The 18,937-nt window shown below is 39.9% G+C and overlaps 2 protein-coding genes across 2 annotated transcripts; one reads left to right on the top strand and one right to left on the bottom strand.

Annotated features, from left to right (window-relative positions):
• The first annotated feature begins 797 nt into the window (after positions 1-797).
• Positions 798-9,431, top strand: cd40 (CD40 molecule, TNF receptor superfamily member 5). The gene is given in 9 exon segments (NM_001303996.1): positions 798-975; positions 1,352-1,430; positions 1,544-1,669; positions 1,763-1,909; positions 2,428-2,521; positions 2,736-2,794; positions 8,544-8,633; positions 8,733-8,764; positions 8,864-9,431. Coding segments are annotated over 9 exon segments (960 nt in total). The 5' UTR covers positions 798-942; the 3' UTR covers positions 9,164-9,431.
• Positions 9,432-12,749: 3,318 nt separating this feature from the next.
• Positions 12,750-14,130, bottom strand: irx7 (iroquois homeobox 7). The gene is made up of 2 exons (XM_010875308.3): positions 13,898-14,130; positions 12,750-13,696 (listed from the first exon to the last, which is right to left on the bottom strand). Exons 1-2 carry the CDS (start codon positions 14,111-14,113, stop codon positions 12,965-12,967), a joined length of 948 nt encoding a protein of 315 aa, XP_010873610.1. The 5' UTR covers positions 14,114-14,130; the 3' UTR covers positions 12,750-12,964.
• Positions 14,131-18,937: the final 4,807 nt, after the last annotated feature.

The raw sequence follows: 18,937 nt of genomic DNA, 5'->3' as shown, positions 1-18,937 counted from the left end.
ATACTTGTGCTGAGTGTCGTATTGTGTCTCAACATTAGATCGTTTTTTACAATTTGAATATTTCGCTAGACACAAGTAAGCATGTTAAACTGACATTTCTTATTAAGTTTGTATCCACCACAAATAGCGTCTATGAATTGTATGGCTTTTGCCACTGGACATTTCAACAGCTTATAAGCCAGTAATAGGCTTACTGGTATCTACTAACTTACTACTTTGAAAATCATAAGATTTGAGCAATTGCTGGAGATGAACTTTACACTGGCAAAGCTATTTCATTTCATGGCACAACAATGTAAAATAAAATATTTTAGGCTTACTATAACATTGCCACAAAATGTTGTAGCCAGTGAAGATTTTGTCTATCCTGAACATGTCTTAATGCATAATTTGTTCTGACTATGGCGAAGCTCAAACATAGGTCCATTGCATGGCAGTCCGCATCTCTAACCACTAAGCTATTTAACAAGAGGGAGTCAATCAGTAAGAGACATTCGTACATTTATAGATCCCACCTATAACATGTATGGTTCTTAATTGTTTCACTTGTACATTTTCTGCAATCTTCTATTTGCACGTCAGGTTAAATTCTAACTGCATTTCTTTGTACTGTACATGTTCAATGACAATAAAGTTGTATCTAATCGAATGTAATCTAATGTGAAGCGTCAGAAGTGTATTTTGCCCCTCCCCTCTCCCCCCGAGAGAGCTGGGTCTTTACAAGAAGTGACCACGTGTGTTTTGGAAAAAAATCCCTAATATAGCCTTATATAGATAGCATAGACCCACTTTAAGCCACAGTCTCGCTCACTGTTGATGGACTCGTTTTGGCAGTGTTATACTAGGTTGAGTGTAGTACTAGGCGGTACTGTAGCTACGGATTGAGTTATAGCAAATAACGGAGAAGTTTCGAAAACGTCTCGTTGTTTCAAGGCGAAAAGGATGGAAGTGGTTACGTTTTTCGTCATGATTTCGGTAAGTATACTCCTAGTTTATGAATAATAATACTATTGTATTTTGTATTCACCATTCATGCGTCAGATATCCATAGCTATAGGTGTACTGTACATTTATATGAACGCATTATTTTCAAATACATGTTGGTGGGTTTGATAGAACGAATACAACAACGTAGTTTCGGTTTCATTTAAGAAGCATTATATAAAGCTGTATATATTTCGAGCTATAATCCCTCACTGTGTAGTTAATTTACTAGCTACCGTAGCATTATCGGCTTTGTGACGTTGGGGGTACAGTACTGGATACGAAAGTGAAAGTGAAAATTTGTCTGAGATGGTAAAACTAGGTACTTTCCGTGCCGTTTGTGGTTGAGTTATTTTTTTCTTTACAGATTGTTCCCGTAGTTTATTCCTGTGATCCAGAAACACAGTATGAGAAAGATAACACATGTTGTAAGATGTGTATGCCAGGTAAGGAAGATATAATTATTCGATATCTGAACTTCCACTACAAGCCTACCCATTAGGGAAAAACGTTGAATTACCCTATTTGCTATAACGTTAAAACCACATTTTCTTAATAGGGACAAGGATGACATTAAACGAAAGAAGTTGTCTTGAACCAACTTGCCTTTCCTGCGAAGAAGGTGAATACCAGCCAGTATTCACACAGAAGACTAAATGCGAACTACAACCATTCTGTGATCAAAGTAAGACATTTGATGAATTTTATGTAATAAAAATACATTACTGTTGATCTGCATTATTGGTTTGTAATAATTCTTATCTCCTTCCTGTCACAGATAAAAATTTTCAGGTCATAGCCAATAGGAACAAGACTATCCGGATTGAATGCAGATGCAAGGCAGGACACTACTGCTCCACTAAAGAGTGCCTGACATGTGTACCACACACACAATGTGGACCTGGGCAGGACGTAGTCTCCAGAGGTAAAAAAAAAACAAGTACACTCAGCAACAGATGACCTTTTAAAAAAAAAAATTATTGACATAACAATTGACCAATCAGCACTTGGCACTCATAACTGTAAAAACTTGTTTAAGCATTGTTACTTTCCCCGGAAATGAGCTCACTAGAGCATACGTTTACTACCTCTGACATCAATGCAATTCCATGTTATTTCCATGACTAGAAGAGTGTGTTTAATTGTTTGTAATAGCACACAAATTACCGAAAGAAGTTCATTCTTTGACACTGTCAAACTGAGATAAATGTTCTTGTCGAGAATGCAGCCCAGAATTAAGACAGGAAACAGATTCCAGGCCATATATTAGGACAAACCGTTAATGATCATTGATGTTTTACTAAGCTGGCAACATTAACCGAGGAGGATAGGACTTATGGATATTGAGCCAACAGAATTCTACGTTAGGGAGCCTTCTACATATTGAATGATGGTCTTCTTCATTAAGTTTTGTGGTCATTGATACACTGTAAATGTTCTCAGGTGACCACATCCAAGATACAGTGTGTCGGGCCTGTCCTGCAAATACCTTCTCCAGTGGCAGCTCTGCAGAGAGTAAGTGCAAGCCATGGACAAAGTGAGTACTCATTCCAAGCATTAAAACGAGATGCATGTTAACGTGTAATTTTAACAATTTTAATTGTAGCCACCATTAACCTAATTGTTGGTTTATTTGACTGATTCGCTTTTTGGGGGTTATTTACCTGTTTTCCATACTTTTTGTCATCTGTTATTTTCATAAACTGCCTTGTAAACATAATATATATTTGAACCCCAATTATGTTTTTCAGATGTGAGCCTGCATTAATCACAAAAACGGATGGAACAGCAATCTCAGACGTGGTATGTGGTAAGTACAGGGTCCTTACGATAACCTCAGCACAAACTTAACATACACCACTACATTTTCATTCAAACATATTCATATATTAATAAGTGGAGTGGATTCAGGTGTTTCTGAAGTCTATGTTTTTGTAGCTATTTATTCAGACATTTCCGCAAGATCCACCACCGGCCTTTATCCCCTCAAAGTTTCTTGAGCTGCTGCTCCACTGCTGCTTGTAGATGACATAGTTCTTTCTCTCAAAACAAATCTATTGCAAACATAAGCAAACACAACTATCAGTTTAGGGATTTTATGTTTATTTTTCAGGAGGGGAAGGGCATTCATGCAGCTTTTTCTTAGGCTTAACATATCCAGCAACCAAGTACAGAATGTGTCCCAGATCCTTAGCTCTGAGAGAGAGGTTTCTGGGGGGGCATTCCGTCAATGCCGCTAATGAAATCTGCACCTGATTGAAAAAGCCCAGCTTGAGTGAACACCAACTTCCACTTAAGGCTCAAGTCGTTCCATGAACAACAATCTAGCTCTGTCTTGTCAACGTTAACTCAAACCAGGCTTGAACAAGCTTGCATTGTGTACGCGCACAGAGTCCATAAGCTGTCCAGAAAAAGCGATTATCGAAATGAAGATACTACATCGCAAAAAAGAAGCAAAAACTAGAGCAGTGTTCTTCTCAACAGCGGAAACAAACCTTGCTGAAGGGACTTCATAAAGAATTGTAAGGAGACATCACTAAAAAGGGCAATACTGCCGCAACTGACAAGGCGAAAGACATAGCTGTATTGCTGACAGATTAAATGTGTAAGTCATACTAGCCTACTTATTGTTTAATTTTATCTTTTTAATAAATGAATATCAGGCCAGATGATATCTGATTTATGATCAATTAAAATTATGTTGTAGGCTACCTTACATAACTGACATAACTACAATGCATTTACTGTTAATTAGCCTAATTTGGTGAGGATTGAAGCCTTTCTGACCTAGTAACCCTTGGCCAATATTAATTCTCTGCGATTACATCAAAACGGGCCAACAGAATAGCCAAAAAAGAATGTGGCAACAGCTTCGATATTGGATATCACGCAACTTCCATCGCAGATCAACTGACAGCAGATAGAGGGTATCGTGACATAGAATGATGTGGCACACTTTGCTTGGCAGAGCCTTCCTTTTTAATTGCTCAGCAAGACTAAGAAGATTAGATGCAGTGGTGTCTTTCAAAATGTTAATTCCAGTTCCAAATTATTCCAGTTCCGAGCATTTCTCACATTCCAGAATTATATTTGTAACTTCGGGTCTGACATTGTGTGAGGTTTCAAATCTGGTTTTGCGTAGGCCTCCAGCAGCTACATGTTTGTGCAATGACATACTTGGTTAGGAAAGGAAATACCAGATTTTTTCTGATTTATCTGTGCTGATAAGGTAAAGTGAAACATTATCTCTGTACAGCACAGTTACTACTTTGTATGAGGCAGACATTGAAATGTAAATTTCTGTGAGCAAATGCAAAGGTAACAGGATTTAAATCCACAGAAGTGTTGACATCAAAACGGATTTGATCTATTTTCACAGATGTGCACATTTTATCCAAATCCAATTACTACTATTGTGCCTGACAGTATGTAGACAGATGCCCCCAGCAGGTGCCTGTACGTTTGGGCTATGGAAAGATTTTCAATTGACATAGTCTGCATCCTCAGGTCCAGATGGTGACTGGCATGCACATGGGTACTGTCCATTGCGCCTATAACATTGGGGAAGCATGAAAAAGACGATTACGTTAATACAGAGGCTTGTCAACCTGTAGGCTACTTTACATTTATTTTAATGGTCACATACCTGCGATTGAACAAAAAACCTTGATTCTTTGTGTTTCAAGATGACCAGGGAAAGTAATGACAAAATGCCTCCTGGTCATGCAAAGTCTTTGGTTGTCTTTGGTGAACCGCACGTTTGATATCTCATCGAGTTGCTCGATGATATTAAGGTCAGGAGACTGTTATGGCCACTCCAGAACCTTCACCTTTTTCTGCTGTAACCACTGGAGGGTCAACTTGGCCTTGTGCTTAGGGTTATTGTCATGCCGGAAAGTCCAAGAGCGTCCCATGCGCAGCTTTTGTGTAGAAGAATGCAAATTGTCTGCCAGTATTTCCTTATAACATGCTGCATTAATCTTGCCATAAATTTTCACAAGATTCCCCGTGCCTTTAGAGCTCACACACCCCCAAAACATCAGTGGGCCACCACCATGCTTCACAGTGGGGATGGTATTCTGTTCACTATAGGCCTTGTTAACCCCTTTCTGAACATAGCACTTATGGTTGTGACAATAAAGCTCTATTTTGGTCTCGTCAGTCCAAATTACAGTGTTCAAGAGGCTGTGAGGCGTGTCAAGGTGTTGTCAGGCATATTGTAACTAGGCTTTTTTGTGGCATTGGCGCAGTAAAGGTTTCTTTCTGGCAACTCGACCATGCAGCTCATTTTTGTTCAAGTATCGTCGAATTGTGCTCCTTGAAACAATCCCCGAATGTATTTTTAATAAGTGATTGAACAGCACTGACTGGCATTTTCAAGGCTTTTGATATCTTTTGATATCCTTTTCCATCTTTATAAAGTTCCATTACTTTGTTACGCAGGTCTTTTGACTGTCTCTTTCTGCTCCCCATAGCTCAGTATCTAGCCTGCTCAGTGCATCCACGTGAGAGCTAACAAACTCAATGGCTATTTATACACAGACACTAATTGCAATTGAAAAAGCAACAGGTGTTGGAAATTCACCTTTAATTGCCATTTTCACCTGTGTGTCTGTAACAAGGCCAAACATTCAAGGGTATGTAAACTTTTGATCAGAGCCATTTGGGTGATTTCTGTTAACATTATGATTTCAACAGGAATCAAACAACTATGTGATAATAAATGGCTTCATATGATCACTATCCTTAAATAAAAAGAAAAAATTTTTTTGCATGATCTGTCAGTCTGATATTTTCAAAATCAGTGCCAAAACTTCACAATTTCTGCCAGGGTATGCAAACTTATGAGCAAAACTTTAGGTCCCAATACTGACATACTACCTTACTATATACTAAACAGTACATACTTTACCATCATCTGCGAAGTATGTAGCCAGGAAGCAAGCACGTTTATTTATATAGCACAATTCATACATAGAAGCAATTCAATGTGCTTAAAAAAAAATACAAATGCATTAAAAACAAATACTCAAATGAAAACATCAAAACAACATCATAATAATAAAGCATAGAATAAGAAAATATAAATCGAATAAAAACAGGATAAAAACATAGGAAGCTATAAAAGCTGTAAGCCGGTAAGTTTAAGTCCTCAGTTGTAGGCGTGTGAAAAGAGAGGTTTTTTTTAACATGTATCTAAAAATGTATATGTTTGATGCATGTCTAAGATCTTGTAGTTTATTTCAGTTGTGTGCAGCATAACTGCTAAATGCAGCTTGACCATGTTTAGTTTTGACTCTGGGCTCTATTAGCTGACCTGTGTTCATGTATCTGAGAGCCCTGTTCCATTTATATTCTTCAAACATATCAGTAATTTATTCGGGGCCTAAACCATTCAGTGATTTATAAACTAAAAGCACCACTTTAAAATCTATTCTGTAACTGACTAGAAGCCAATGCAAAGATTTAAGAACCGGAGTGTGATGTTCTCTTGGTCCCGGTTAACATTCTAGCAGAAGAATTCTGAATGAGCTGCAGCTGTTTTACAATCTTTTTGGGGAGTAAAGTTAAGAGGCCATTACAGAAGTCAAACCTACTAGAGATAAAAGCATAGATGAGCTTCTCTTGCTCTTTTTGGGACACCAAGACCTTGATTCTGGCTATATTTTTAAGATGATAGAATGCTGTTTTGGTGACCGCTTTGATTTGACTGTTAAATGTAAGGTCTGAGTAATTGTAGACAATTTTGGTTAATCCAGGTATTTATGTGCTGTATACAGTGACACAGTGAGTCTACTGAGCTGTTGTCATATGGTTCGAGAGACATTTATATTTGAGTATCATCTGCATAGCTATGATAGTTAATGATGTTGTTCTGTAGAATTTGGCACAGAGGTAGCATAGAGATTGAACAGAAGTGATCCAAGAACTGATCCCTGGGTAACTCTGCATGTCATAGCCACCCTATCAGATTCATGATTACCAAGGGTGACAAAGTAACTCCGGCCATCAAGATCTAAACCAATTAAGGATTGTCCTGGAGAGTCCTACCCAATTTTCCAGACTATCTAGAAGTGTTCTGTGATCTACAGTGTCAAATTCCGCACTGAGATCTAATAGAACCAGCACTGTTATTTTATCAGAATCAGTATTCAGCCGTATATTATTTAAAACTTTTATCGTGGCCATTTCAGTACTGTGGTGAGGTCGGAAGCCTGCCTGACATTTAGAGACCGCTTGAGTTCAAAAAATTGCTGAGTTGATTGAAGACTACCGTCTCAATGATCTTGACTATAAAAGGGAGATTTGATACAGGTCTATAGTTGTTCATTATAGATGCATCCAGTGTTCTCTTTTTTTAATAGGGTTTTAATGGCAGCTGTTTTTAGAGACATTAGGAAAACGCCTGATTGCAGTGAGCTATTAACTATTTCCTGTAGGTCCATCGTTATAGAGTTAATAAAAGTGTGAAATGTAATCCAGTGCAGAGAAAATGAAGGCTGGATTTATTGTATTGAGTGGTAGAAGTAAAGAAATGTCTAACATATCCTTTGTTAAATCTACTTACTTAAAGTCTGCCACAAACGACAGACTCTGTCAGATTCCCATTACCTGCACGATGTGCCACTGCTGAGGGCTGGGGGAGGATGGGGGGGGGCAGTGCATCAAACCATTGTGAGGCAAAAGGTTGGGTGCTGCAATCTTTTGAAACTTAAAAACGTGCTATAATGTCTATAATGTGCACAATTGCTTTCACTGCGTATTATTAATAATCTAAAAATGTAATAGTTATGCTCACAGTGATATATTGGGGGGGACAAGTCATAGGTCTTGTCCCCCAGGATTTCGGCCTATGCAATTAACTATTGGCTTTTGAAGACAGTGAAAGTGGTAAGACATGCTTTTCTTAGCTTGTTCCTTTTTATAGTTATGTTCTTTGGAACTAAATTAAACATGTCAATTCATGCTTGGTTGCAATGACAAAAAAAAAGTTTCTGAACACGGGACAGGACAAAAGTGATGCAAGCGAGAAAATACACAAAACGTCTTTTGGGTTTCTGTTTCCGCCTGTTGGACATTCTTTGAAACACAGCTAAATTAAGCTTGACAGTTAGCCTGCAAGGGAGCAGGCTAGTTCAGAGGTATAAGTTACTTTGGTTTCTGAGCAGTGACTCCTATAAGCCACAGTAATGGAACGGAATTCTAACTTAAATTAGCCAGACTTATCGAAATGAGCCTGGATTTTCCTTTATCTGCCTTGATGGAATATCCCCCAGGGGGCAGGTCAGAACGACTCTGTATCTGTAGCCCAAGGCTGTTTACTGTCTAAATGTGTGAACTGTAAAATCTACTCCATTATTGTTATTTGACCATCAGTTCCACAAAGTAATGCATTCTGTTGAATTCCACCCCATGGTTTACTGTAGAACTGTAGTTCAGCTAGGTGTTGAAACCGCATTACTCAAACCGAAACCTGTTGTGTCGGCTGGCTCTAACCAAAGGTTGGTTTTGGTGGGTTGGTTAAACTTTTTGTGATGTTCTTTTGATTTATTTTTCAGAGCAAGCACCCATTTCCTCTGGAGTCATAGTAGGAGCTGTAATTGCTGTTATTATTCCATTGGTCCTATTCATCATTTGGAAATATAAAGGTATATATATATATATATATATATATCACTGCTTTAATCTTTTTATTTTAGTGAACTTTACATTGGATCTTTGGTTAACTTTTTTTTATGTTGTTGCAGGTAGACTTGGAGATGCCTTCCATAAAGCAATGGTACGTAATTTCTGTCCCTTGTATCAGCCAAGAATGTAATTTTGCTATGCTGTACAATGTAGACACACTTATGAACAGATACATTGTCTTTCCCCTTAGGGATGCTGTATGGTCTGTCTTCGTTCTAACTGCTTGCCTGGACAACCAGAACACAAAGAAGGAAAAGTATTTGAAAAGCAATTGGAACAAAATGAAGCTTTGATCCAAGTTGGAGAGCTACAACCACAACACCCATGTCCTCAAACCCCAGTTGAGGATGATGTTAATGATTCCCAAGCTGAGTCCTACACTGTGGCTCAAGACATGACAGAGAATGGACATGTGGTGGCACAGGAGGAGGGTAAAGCTCACCATACCTCGGTCTGCGATTCACAAATGTCAGTTGTCATCTCTTTATAAGCTATATCACTACCTGGAATCACCTGTTGTCTGACATGACTGTTTTAAGTTACAAACTGGGACAATGGCCCTTGAAGAGCTGCCGGAGTTCATTCGATTTATGTGGAGTTTGTCCCCACGGCAATAGAAGACATGTTGCTGGTTTGTTTTTGTACATCTTTAACTGTCCTAAAATGTATTGATTTGTTGCTGTGTCATGTTTGCATGTTTCTTTTGTTTTAATTCTTGTAACTGAACTTTGGTTTTTGCATTAAACATGATATCATAACCATATAAGTGTAATGGTTACATATCCACCGATCATAACATTGTGACCACTGACAGGTGGAGTGAATAACACCGATAATCTCATTATCATGGCACCTGTCAGTGGGTGGGATATATTAGGCAGCGAGTGAACATTCCGTCCTCAAAGTTGATGTGTCAGAAGCAGGAAAAATGGGCAAGCATAAGGATCTGAGCGACTTTGACGAGGGACAAATTGTGATGGCTAGATGACTGGGTCAGAGCATCTCCAAAACTGCAGTGCTTGTTTGGGTGTTACCAGTCTGCAGTGGTCAGTACCTATCAATAGTGGTCCAAGGAAGGAAAAGCGGTGATCCAGCGACAGGGTCATGGGCGGCCAAGGCTCACTGATGCATGTGGGGAGCAAAGGCTGGCCCGTGTGGTCCGATCCAACAGACGGGCTACTATAGCTCATTGCTGAAAAAGTGAATGCTGGTACTGATAGAAAGGTATCAGAAAACAGTGCATCGCAGTTTGTTGCGTATGGGGCCGGGTAGCCACAGACCAGTGAGGATGCCATGCTGACCCCTGTCCACAGTTGAAACCACCTACAATGGGCACGTGAGGATCAGAACTGGACCACGGAGCACTGGAGGAAGGTGGCCTGGTCTGATGAATCATGTTCCCTTTTACATCATGTGGACGGCTGGGTGCGTTTGCGTCACTTACCTGGAGGAACACATGGCAGCAGGATGCACTATGGGAAGAAGGCAAGCCGGTTGAGGCAGTGTGATGCTTTGGGCAATGTACTTCTAGGATTCCTTGGGTCCTGCCATTCATGTGGATGTTACTTTGATACCTAAGCGTTGTTGCACAATCAAGCATTTGTGGGATGTGCTGGACAAACAAGTCCGATCCATGGAGGCCACACCTCGTGACTTACAGGACTTAAAGGATCTGCTGCTAACGTCTTGGTGCCAGATACCACAGAACACCTTCAGAGGTCTAGTGGAGTCCATGCCTTGACAGGTCAGGGCTGTTTTGGTGGCAAAAAGGGGAGCTACACAGTATTAGACAGGTGGTCAAAATGTTATAGCTGATCGGTATGTAAGTACAGTTGCACCAGACCCCTCAGTCTTATGATTTACATTTTTGTTATCAGTCGACTGCTATTTCCACAAGAGGGAGGTAGTGCTTTACTGAAGCCAGCGCCATATGAATTGCTTTGACTGGATCTTGGTGTTTCAGTATCAGTCATAGGGTGGAATTTACCTTGTGGTGCTTTGTTTTTTAATTTTATTACTTTTTACACATTTGTATAATAAAAACATGTATGTTCTTAAGATAACCTACAATTTATATAGCTTATAATTCCTTTATAGAAAATAAGTTGATTAGTTTGTGACACCATATAGTTCCTGTCATTATCTGTCAATCTATTCAACACTTTTTGCAATGAATGAGTGTGTGTTTAAAGTGTGGTTAAGAAGGAAAAACTGCATTTATGGCTAATCAGGGTTTCTCATTATCCCTGGATTAATAAAACAGCTCTTGAAAATTACATGGAAACCTGGGTGAGGCTGTGATTAGTCGCCCAGGTTGCCCCCCTCCCCCCAAACACACAAACACACTCATCTTTGATTTGATCTTCTGACTGGGCATAGTTCTATTTTGGAGGAAAGGACCGAATACAACACGCCGTATCCCTGTTTGAAGTGTTGTTAGGTCCTCGCAGCGTCCCAGCTCCACCCACTCGCACCCTCTACCCGGTACCGCTACGCACTCACGACGTAGTGGACCTGAACGCAGCTCTCGCTCAAGATCACAATCTCACCGGAATACTAAAACCTGCGTCTCATTGGCTCCCCCTATTTAAGACAGTCCTCCGCCACCACTCGGTGGTGAGGTATTGTTTGTTGTTAACGTGACAAGCCGTTGACTAGCTACCTGTTGTGGTTCTCTACCCTTGCCCTGTTCCCGTCTGTCCCCGTCTTTAGTAGCCTCCCTCCTGACCTGCCTGCCCTGTGGATTATTCTGCCAACCTGCCTTTACCAGTACCGTCGCTTTCTCGTTTTGTCCACCGTTTCCGAACCCACCTGCTTGCCTCTCTTGTTGTGAATCTTGCCTCTGCCCTTTTGTGCCTTGGTTAATAAACTGACAGTTGCGTTCCGCAATTGGAACCTCTATCCCTTGGTCCGAGTGTTCATTACAAGTATGAGAAATTATTTCCTGCTGTCTGTGTGTGTGATCCTCAACACACAAACTCTCTCCACTATGCAGGTTAGGAGTTTTAGTGAACATAATTCATAAAGATAATAGACACTTTTGAATCATGAATCATAAATACTTTTATGAAGTTCAGTCAGTTTTAATTTTATATTCTTGTGGCCAAAGGGGTCAGTAGCATAAGTTGGCCATTGGTTTACCAAGAGAGGTCCTTGTTTTGTCGATACATTTTTTAAAACAACTATTTTATATAGTTATTACAATTGTTTTTTAACAATTTTGTCTTTTAGCATCCGTGTATCCAGAACAACGTTAAACTGTCATCAGCTGAAATAATCTTGCTTAAACGTACACTTTCATGCAATGGCGTAGGTTTGTGTTGTAAATTAGGGCGGTCTGGATCAATGAATCCCAGGGTGTTCACTCTTTTCCAGGGGGGTCACATTGATATGTCTGTAATATTGGGGGGGGGGGATCATGACCCCCTGTTCCCCCCAATTCTACACCCCTGCTTACATGAGACATTTCTCGGAGTATATCCTTTACATTGAAACAGTGGGTGAAACCTAGTAAGTTCCTCAAAATAAATTGTAAATAACTATTTATATTTGTTACTCAAAGAACCACATAATAAACATACCTCCTCAAACATCTACCCCAGAAAGTTGTTTAAATGGTGGAATTGGGGAATCATTTAAAATGTGTTTTTAAGTGTTCTTGGAAAATCATTGGGGTTTTCCCACAGTTTCAATATAAAGTAAGCCTCCCCACCTTTAAGATGCGGTAATTCTGGCGTAAATAACCCCACAGCAGACTTCTGACTGTGATAACCACATAGATAATAATATTTATTATAGAGGCCAAGCACGGCCCCCTACCCACCGCAGTGCAGCCGCACCCCCTGCACCCAGCTACTCCTGGCGTTAAATTATAGTAGTCTTATTCAATAAAATTACAAATGTATGTTAATTGCCTTGTTCACGTAGAGATGATAGACAAACTCCTTACCCGCTCGGGAATTCAATCAACTTTTACCAACTTTTCTAGTCTTGTAGATGCTTCAACCTACCACCTGGAATTGGTCAATGAAAACAGTAAAAACGCATACAAAAAATCAATACTTTTTCGGGATTTTATTTTACCAAAATATGTTTTCGTGATAAGACAAAAGAAATTATAATTTACAAAGTGTTCATTGAAAATATATTTAATCTAAATGACATAACATGTTCTGTAAAGTAACACACCTAGGCGTGTATACGTGAAAAAGTAGACCCACTCCAATCCATAGAGTTTGGCATTTTAAAGTGCAAAATAGGCAAACATGTGTCCTTGACCATTTTAAATATGTTATAAAATGTCGTGAGCAGGGTATGCTGGAATATACAGTCCGTTCCTTGATGCCCATTCTGCCCAGAACTTGTCAACTTTTGTGCCAGGGTGGCAGGCACTGTCCTGGGGCTTTCTCACCGTTTCCGATGTTGCGGTTTCTGCCAAAGACCATATTTTAGGCTTTTGACACTCAACTTTAACTTTCAGTCGAGATGGAGAAGTGTCACTCTGTACGACATTTAAGTCGTTCGTGGCACGCTCATTGTCTTTTTGGTCCTCCTTTGATAGTTTTCCCAGACGCGCATCCACCGGTTCGGGCGTTGAGTTATCATCTAAGCTTTGAGGATCTATCTCATCTTCGTCATCCAAACGGCTTTTCTGCAGAGAGCCTTCTACATCCTCTTCGTCGCTCTCGCCCTCCTCCTCGTCAGATTTATCCTTTGACGCCCAGCTCACCCTATTCTCCTTCTTCAGTCTTCGCCTAGCATTGGCAAACCAAGTGGACACTTGCGTGAGGCTCATCTTAGTAACAATGGCAAGCATGATCTTCTCACCCTTTGTGGGATATGGGTTCTTGAGATGCTCATTTAGCCAGGCCTTGAGCGCGCTGGTGCTTTCTCGCGTTGCCACCTTGGCGACTCTGCTCGGGTCCTCTGTCGCGCCTAGTCGATATTGTGGGAAAAACGGAGCACCTCGGCCGAGAAGTGCTTGATGATACGAAGACACCGCTTTGAGGTCGAAAGAGTTGTTCTGAAAATATAATGGCAATGTTTAGATTCAACGTTTAAATGTGTCACCAACCACAATGACTTGCGTAATTACGCATTACATTTATTGGCGTGTACAATTGGTGTTTTTCCGACAATAATATCATAAATGATAGGTGCATTTAGACCTTAAACTTTAAATGTTATCGGTTAGATATAGAAAACATATGATAAAATTACTTACAATGTGCGCAACGTGTCTGTGGGGTGGATAAGGGATGAAGTTGTATCCCTGTAGTCCTGAATATGCCAAAGGTATCCCAGCCATCGCAGCGAGATGAGGGGCTTGTTGCTGTTGCATGCCAGGTGGACATCCCAAAACTGGTATCTGATATCCAGGGCGCATGTTGATGTTTCTCTCAAAGAAGAAGTTTCCGAGTCCAGTTTGTGACGCAGGCATCCTTACGTCCAGAACATCAGGGCTTGAATGACATGCTGTCCACCCTCGCTGGCTCTTCATATACCCCTATCCAGTCATGGGCGGTCCTTAGTTGCAGTGACTGACAGTTACGTTCAAAAGACATCGCTTTCACTCACACTTAATCCCATCAAAGGAGAACTCCTCTGTTCCTTTTAACGGTTTCTTAAAGGCGCTAAATTACCTATCTCAATTCACAAACCAATAATTTCTATGGTGAGAGACAAATAATGAAACTTAATTTGAAATCCACCGTTTTCTATTTGATGCGGACGACAGGCTACTGATCTAGAAACTCCTAACTAACTTTTGCCATTTGTTGTCACAACATGATCGATAACAATGGATTCTTAATAGATCCCAAAAGATATTCAAAGCCTTCAAGGATCCAGAAATCCACATTTTAATGAGCAAATGTATAAATGTAATCAGCTGTCCTCATCATTTTACCTGATGTCAAAAAAATGAAACCTTCCTGAATTTAAGTTATTAGCAAAACCTATACAACTGTATTTCTCAAAATGTAAAATTGGACCTGGAAAACGTCAACTGTCCCAACACAGTTTAATATAGGCGGGTTTCGATACCATGTTGTATTTTAATATCGATTGTTTCCCTAAATCACTTTAATTGGATCAACTGGCAGATGCATGCTTATATCTCGTCTGACGGTCAGATTTTTATTGAAACTAAAGTCTAAACATAGAGCTGTTAATTTAATTAGCCAACTGAATTAGTATAATTTTGTTAACACATTTTAGACCATTGACTGAAACTTTGATCTTTAATAGCGTTAAATCCATGTTTCTGAGGGTTCTTCTAATATTTGTCGTTTGAACTATAGAATTATAGACAATAGGTTTCTGCAACGAAAACATTAGCTTTGTGCAGATGTTCCAGTATTTAACCATTGCAGTAATATCCATAAAAATACATAATTCGTAAGATACCACTTTATTATTAATTGACTATTTATGTTTAACAAATAAATGTTTTTGGTGTCAGTGCCACACCGAGGACTATTTTGTTAATTTAATGAGATTGAAAAATAACAGACGGCCAGTTACATGCTGGATAGTTTTGTTTTGACTTCAGCATATCATTTCAATGGGGCTAATTAAAAGTGGTTAAGTGAAACAGGTGTTGACTAATGTATATGATAATTGTGCGATAACAAATGGTAATTTGGAGACGTCGAGTGATTGTTAAAGATACGTGAAGAAGATTACAATACTTATTCCACTCCGCCCTTTCATGTACTCCAAAAGGAGTTAAGGGAGACGTTTTTACATTACCTGGTTTAGTTTTTAAGCTATTGGCGTTTCAAATAAGTTGATAAAATAATAAATTGTTAAAGATGGTATCCTTATTTGTAACAATATTAAAGTGGTCTTCCCACCACTATTTCGGTAGAAAGCTGAAGGATAGGTCTGGAGAAATCTAATCTTCGAAAGCCTGATCCTCCAATGTATCAACATTCTAGATATAAACCAGGGGCGTAGGTTTGATTTCAAATGTGAGGGGGACAAACACAGGCGTAGAGTGGTGACAGCGGGCCGGGGTGCAATCTGTCCTTACATGGACCCCCTGGAAAAAACATTGTAAAGCGGTATATATGCATGGAATGCTGATCCTGAGGTCTGACAGTGATAACCACATAAAAACACACAATTTAAAATAAAATATATATATTTTTTTTTATAGAGGTCAAGCCCGGGCCCCCCACCCACTGCGGGCCCTAGTGCAAACGCACCCCGGATAGCTACGTCAGTGGGGACAAATATGTTTTTGCAATCGCCCATGGTTTTGGAATGGGATGGCCAACAAGCTCATATAGGTGTGATGTTCGGGTGTCCACAAACCTTTTGCCATATGCTGTATGCGCACTGATGGACACATCTCCTCATTAATTCTGCTACAACAAACTTGCAAAATACAGCTTTCAGCCATTTCATTTAATGTTACTTAGTTTACATATTGTCTATGATGTGTGCTCTTAGTGAAGAGCTACTACAGACCTCTATATTTCAATGTGTGTGGCTGATCTGTGATCTACATTTTGCCAGTACTGTACTTGAATTTCAAAACCTCACCTCCTAAACTCCACCACTCTCTTGCACGAATACACTGGTTGACTCAACACCCTTCTGGTTCTGCTAATAAATATGAATATTCAAGATATGGGCTACACATAACATAGCTCATTTTCTTTAAGTTATCCACCTTAAAATACAACATTTCACCTCAGCTCGCCAGTTGACCTTTTCTCCCTGGCTGTCTGATCCTGCTGTGACAAGGACCTTCTCATGGTCACCATCTGATCCTGCTAAAATGCAGGACATATCATTGACATGAACAACTTGAGCTACATTGACGCCTGCAGAACCAGGTGGCATTGTTTGATCTATAAGACCAACATTAGGTTGAAATGTAAAATGCAACTACTTATGTAGGGAACTACAACATTAGCCAACTTTTCAAGAGATCAACTATTAAGCTAGTTAGTTAGCTATATCTTCTGTCTCATAGCTAGCTAGCTATACCACTCACTTTGCCTTTGCATTAAAAAATACCTGTTTGTCTAACTTCAGTCTTTTCATTGCTGGGGTCATACGTTGCTAGTTTTGAGTGAGGTGAACCCAGGGTAATGTAGACTGTTTCCTAGCTAGTGAAATAACGTTAGCTAGCAAGCTGATATATATTTTGTATATATATAACGTTAGTCTATACTATACCTTATCGGTTTTAGAAAAACACTGATAAGATAAATAGCTACCTCATTCATACGTTACGGGAGGCAATTAGCTTGACGTAATGTCAGCTAGGTTACCAAACTTTCATGAGCCAGAGATCGCAGCCGCTAGTTGCAACCGTAGCCTCTACCCTACTAACCTAACCAGACCTGTTTGATTTAAATTACACAATAGCGTAATAAGAGATGTGTTGGTAAAAAGTGATTGGGGGACAACAAAATGCCATTTTCAAAAAGTGGGGGGGGGGACATGTCCCACTCATGTATAATGAAACCTACGCCTCTGATATTAATATGTTTTTAGGATAGATGGATACCCCCTATTAAATGAACCAACAAAAGTTCTTCAGAGTGTTCTTTGAGGAACCATTAAAAAGGTGTTATTTGAACTTATAGTGGAGTTTCAAATTGAATAACTCCTAAATAATCATTGAGGAATCTTTCCTTTAAGCATGCATAAAAGTATCAAAGAAAATAACATTGTTCTTTGTAAAATACTAACTAATATCCTATAATATATGTATTAGTTCCAACAAAAATGTAGAAATACTATAACTAAGTTGTGTGTGTGTGTTCAAAGGGGGGTATGGGGAGGATGAGAAAGAGATTAAGCATGTGGTAGATGCAGAGAGAAATGGAAAGAAATGGAGGGGAGCAGGTATTTGGTCTCAGTCTTTTGGCCCTAGAGATTTTTTTTTACAACTGGTACAATGGATTGACGGAAGAGCAAAGAGTCAGAGGCTTAGCTAATGCCATCAGTACATCTTGGGACACAAACAGCTCAGGGCAATGGCTTTTGTCTGACTTGTCAACTCTCCTTTCAATTGTTTTCCACTTTTGCAGCTCAGCTACAAAGTAGGTTCTGGTCTTGTTCTGACAGGTTGTAGGTGTACTTTCGGCACTCAGGACTTCCCTCATTTGTGCAGAGAAGTGGCCAAAAGTATGAGGATGGTCCCCATAGGTTGGTTCCCAGACAAGATGCAGTGAAAAGTTGTCACTCCTGTCCTGGGTGAACCTTTAAGACTCATACCCGTGTTGGTTTGTATAGTGAGTATTTAGTCTGTAAGTGTTGGTTTGTGTTATACATACACGTTTCTGTAGCTATGTTCGAGCTATAGTTTATAACATGGGGCCTCTGACTGAAGAGAAGGTCCAGCCCCATGAGTCCTAATGATCTGGTAATTACGCCGGCCATCACCTGCCACTGAGCTGACACAACAAAAGGCCTAAGTATGTAATTGGAATAGCTTATGAAAAGGTGTGAGCAACTCAACAAAAGCTTGAGTGGAATCCACAGAGCATTCAACACCTATTCTGTGTTAGTTTTCTTTAAACCCCCGTAACACACTCTCATGCACTTCTCCTAATCGAGTGAGAAGCCTAAAGTAAATCTGAATAATTGTTGTAACAGAATACCATCGTTAAGTATTTCTCCTGTTAATATAATTCACCCAACCAATCACTAATGATGTATAATCAGGCAAGATACACTTCCTTTTCCTTTATATCAAATAAGAAAGTCAATGTATCAGCAGACACATTCCACTACCAGCGAAATGACGCGAATGTCAATTCAAAACATGAAGAAATCTCAGAATCACTAACACAAGTAATCTCAAATCCCAAGTTTTGAAATCAACTGTTGCCTGCTGGTGTGAAAAATCACAAAGCACCAATGCCAGGAAAAACACTGGAGTTAATTGACAACAAACGCATAACCCTCTCCTACTGAGCTCCTATTCTTCCCCTCCTAATGGGATTCACCAAGACATGACTCCAAATAGAGAGATGCAAGCAAAGCGTGAATGTTATCAAGCTCCCCCCACCCACTCCCTGCTATCACCCCTCACCGACGTTGACCCCCGTCCCTCCCAACTCTTTGTCCTTTGTCATTACTCTTATCAGATCCACTCTATCATTCTTTTTACAAGGAAGTGGCGCTGAAACCGCTTGCGGATCTGAATGTGTCTTTGTTAGTGTCTTTGCGGTGGTCCGGAGCCCCGCCCCTCCGCCGCCTCCTGGGTGTGCTCTGACTGATGGCCCTCTGCTGGGTG

This window comes from Esox lucius, chromosome 12 (assembly GCF_011004845.1).
Source record: "Esox lucius isolate fEsoLuc1 chromosome 12, fEsoLuc1.pri, whole genome shotgun sequence".
Classification (NCBI taxonomy): Eukaryota; Metazoa; Chordata; class Actinopteri; order Esociformes; family Esocidae; genus Esox; species Esox lucius.
This window is presented reverse-complemented; position numbering and strand designations above follow the sequence as displayed.

Coding starts and splice junctions, on each gene's coding strand:
- irx7 (XM_010875308.3), bottom strand. CDS start 14,113: ATGCCTGCGTCACAAACTGGACTCGGAAACTTCTTCTTTGAGAGAAAC. Junction 13,697..13,897: donor ACAGACACGTTGCGCACATT/GTAAGTAATTTT, acceptor TTATATTTTCAG/AACAACTCTTTCGACCTCAA.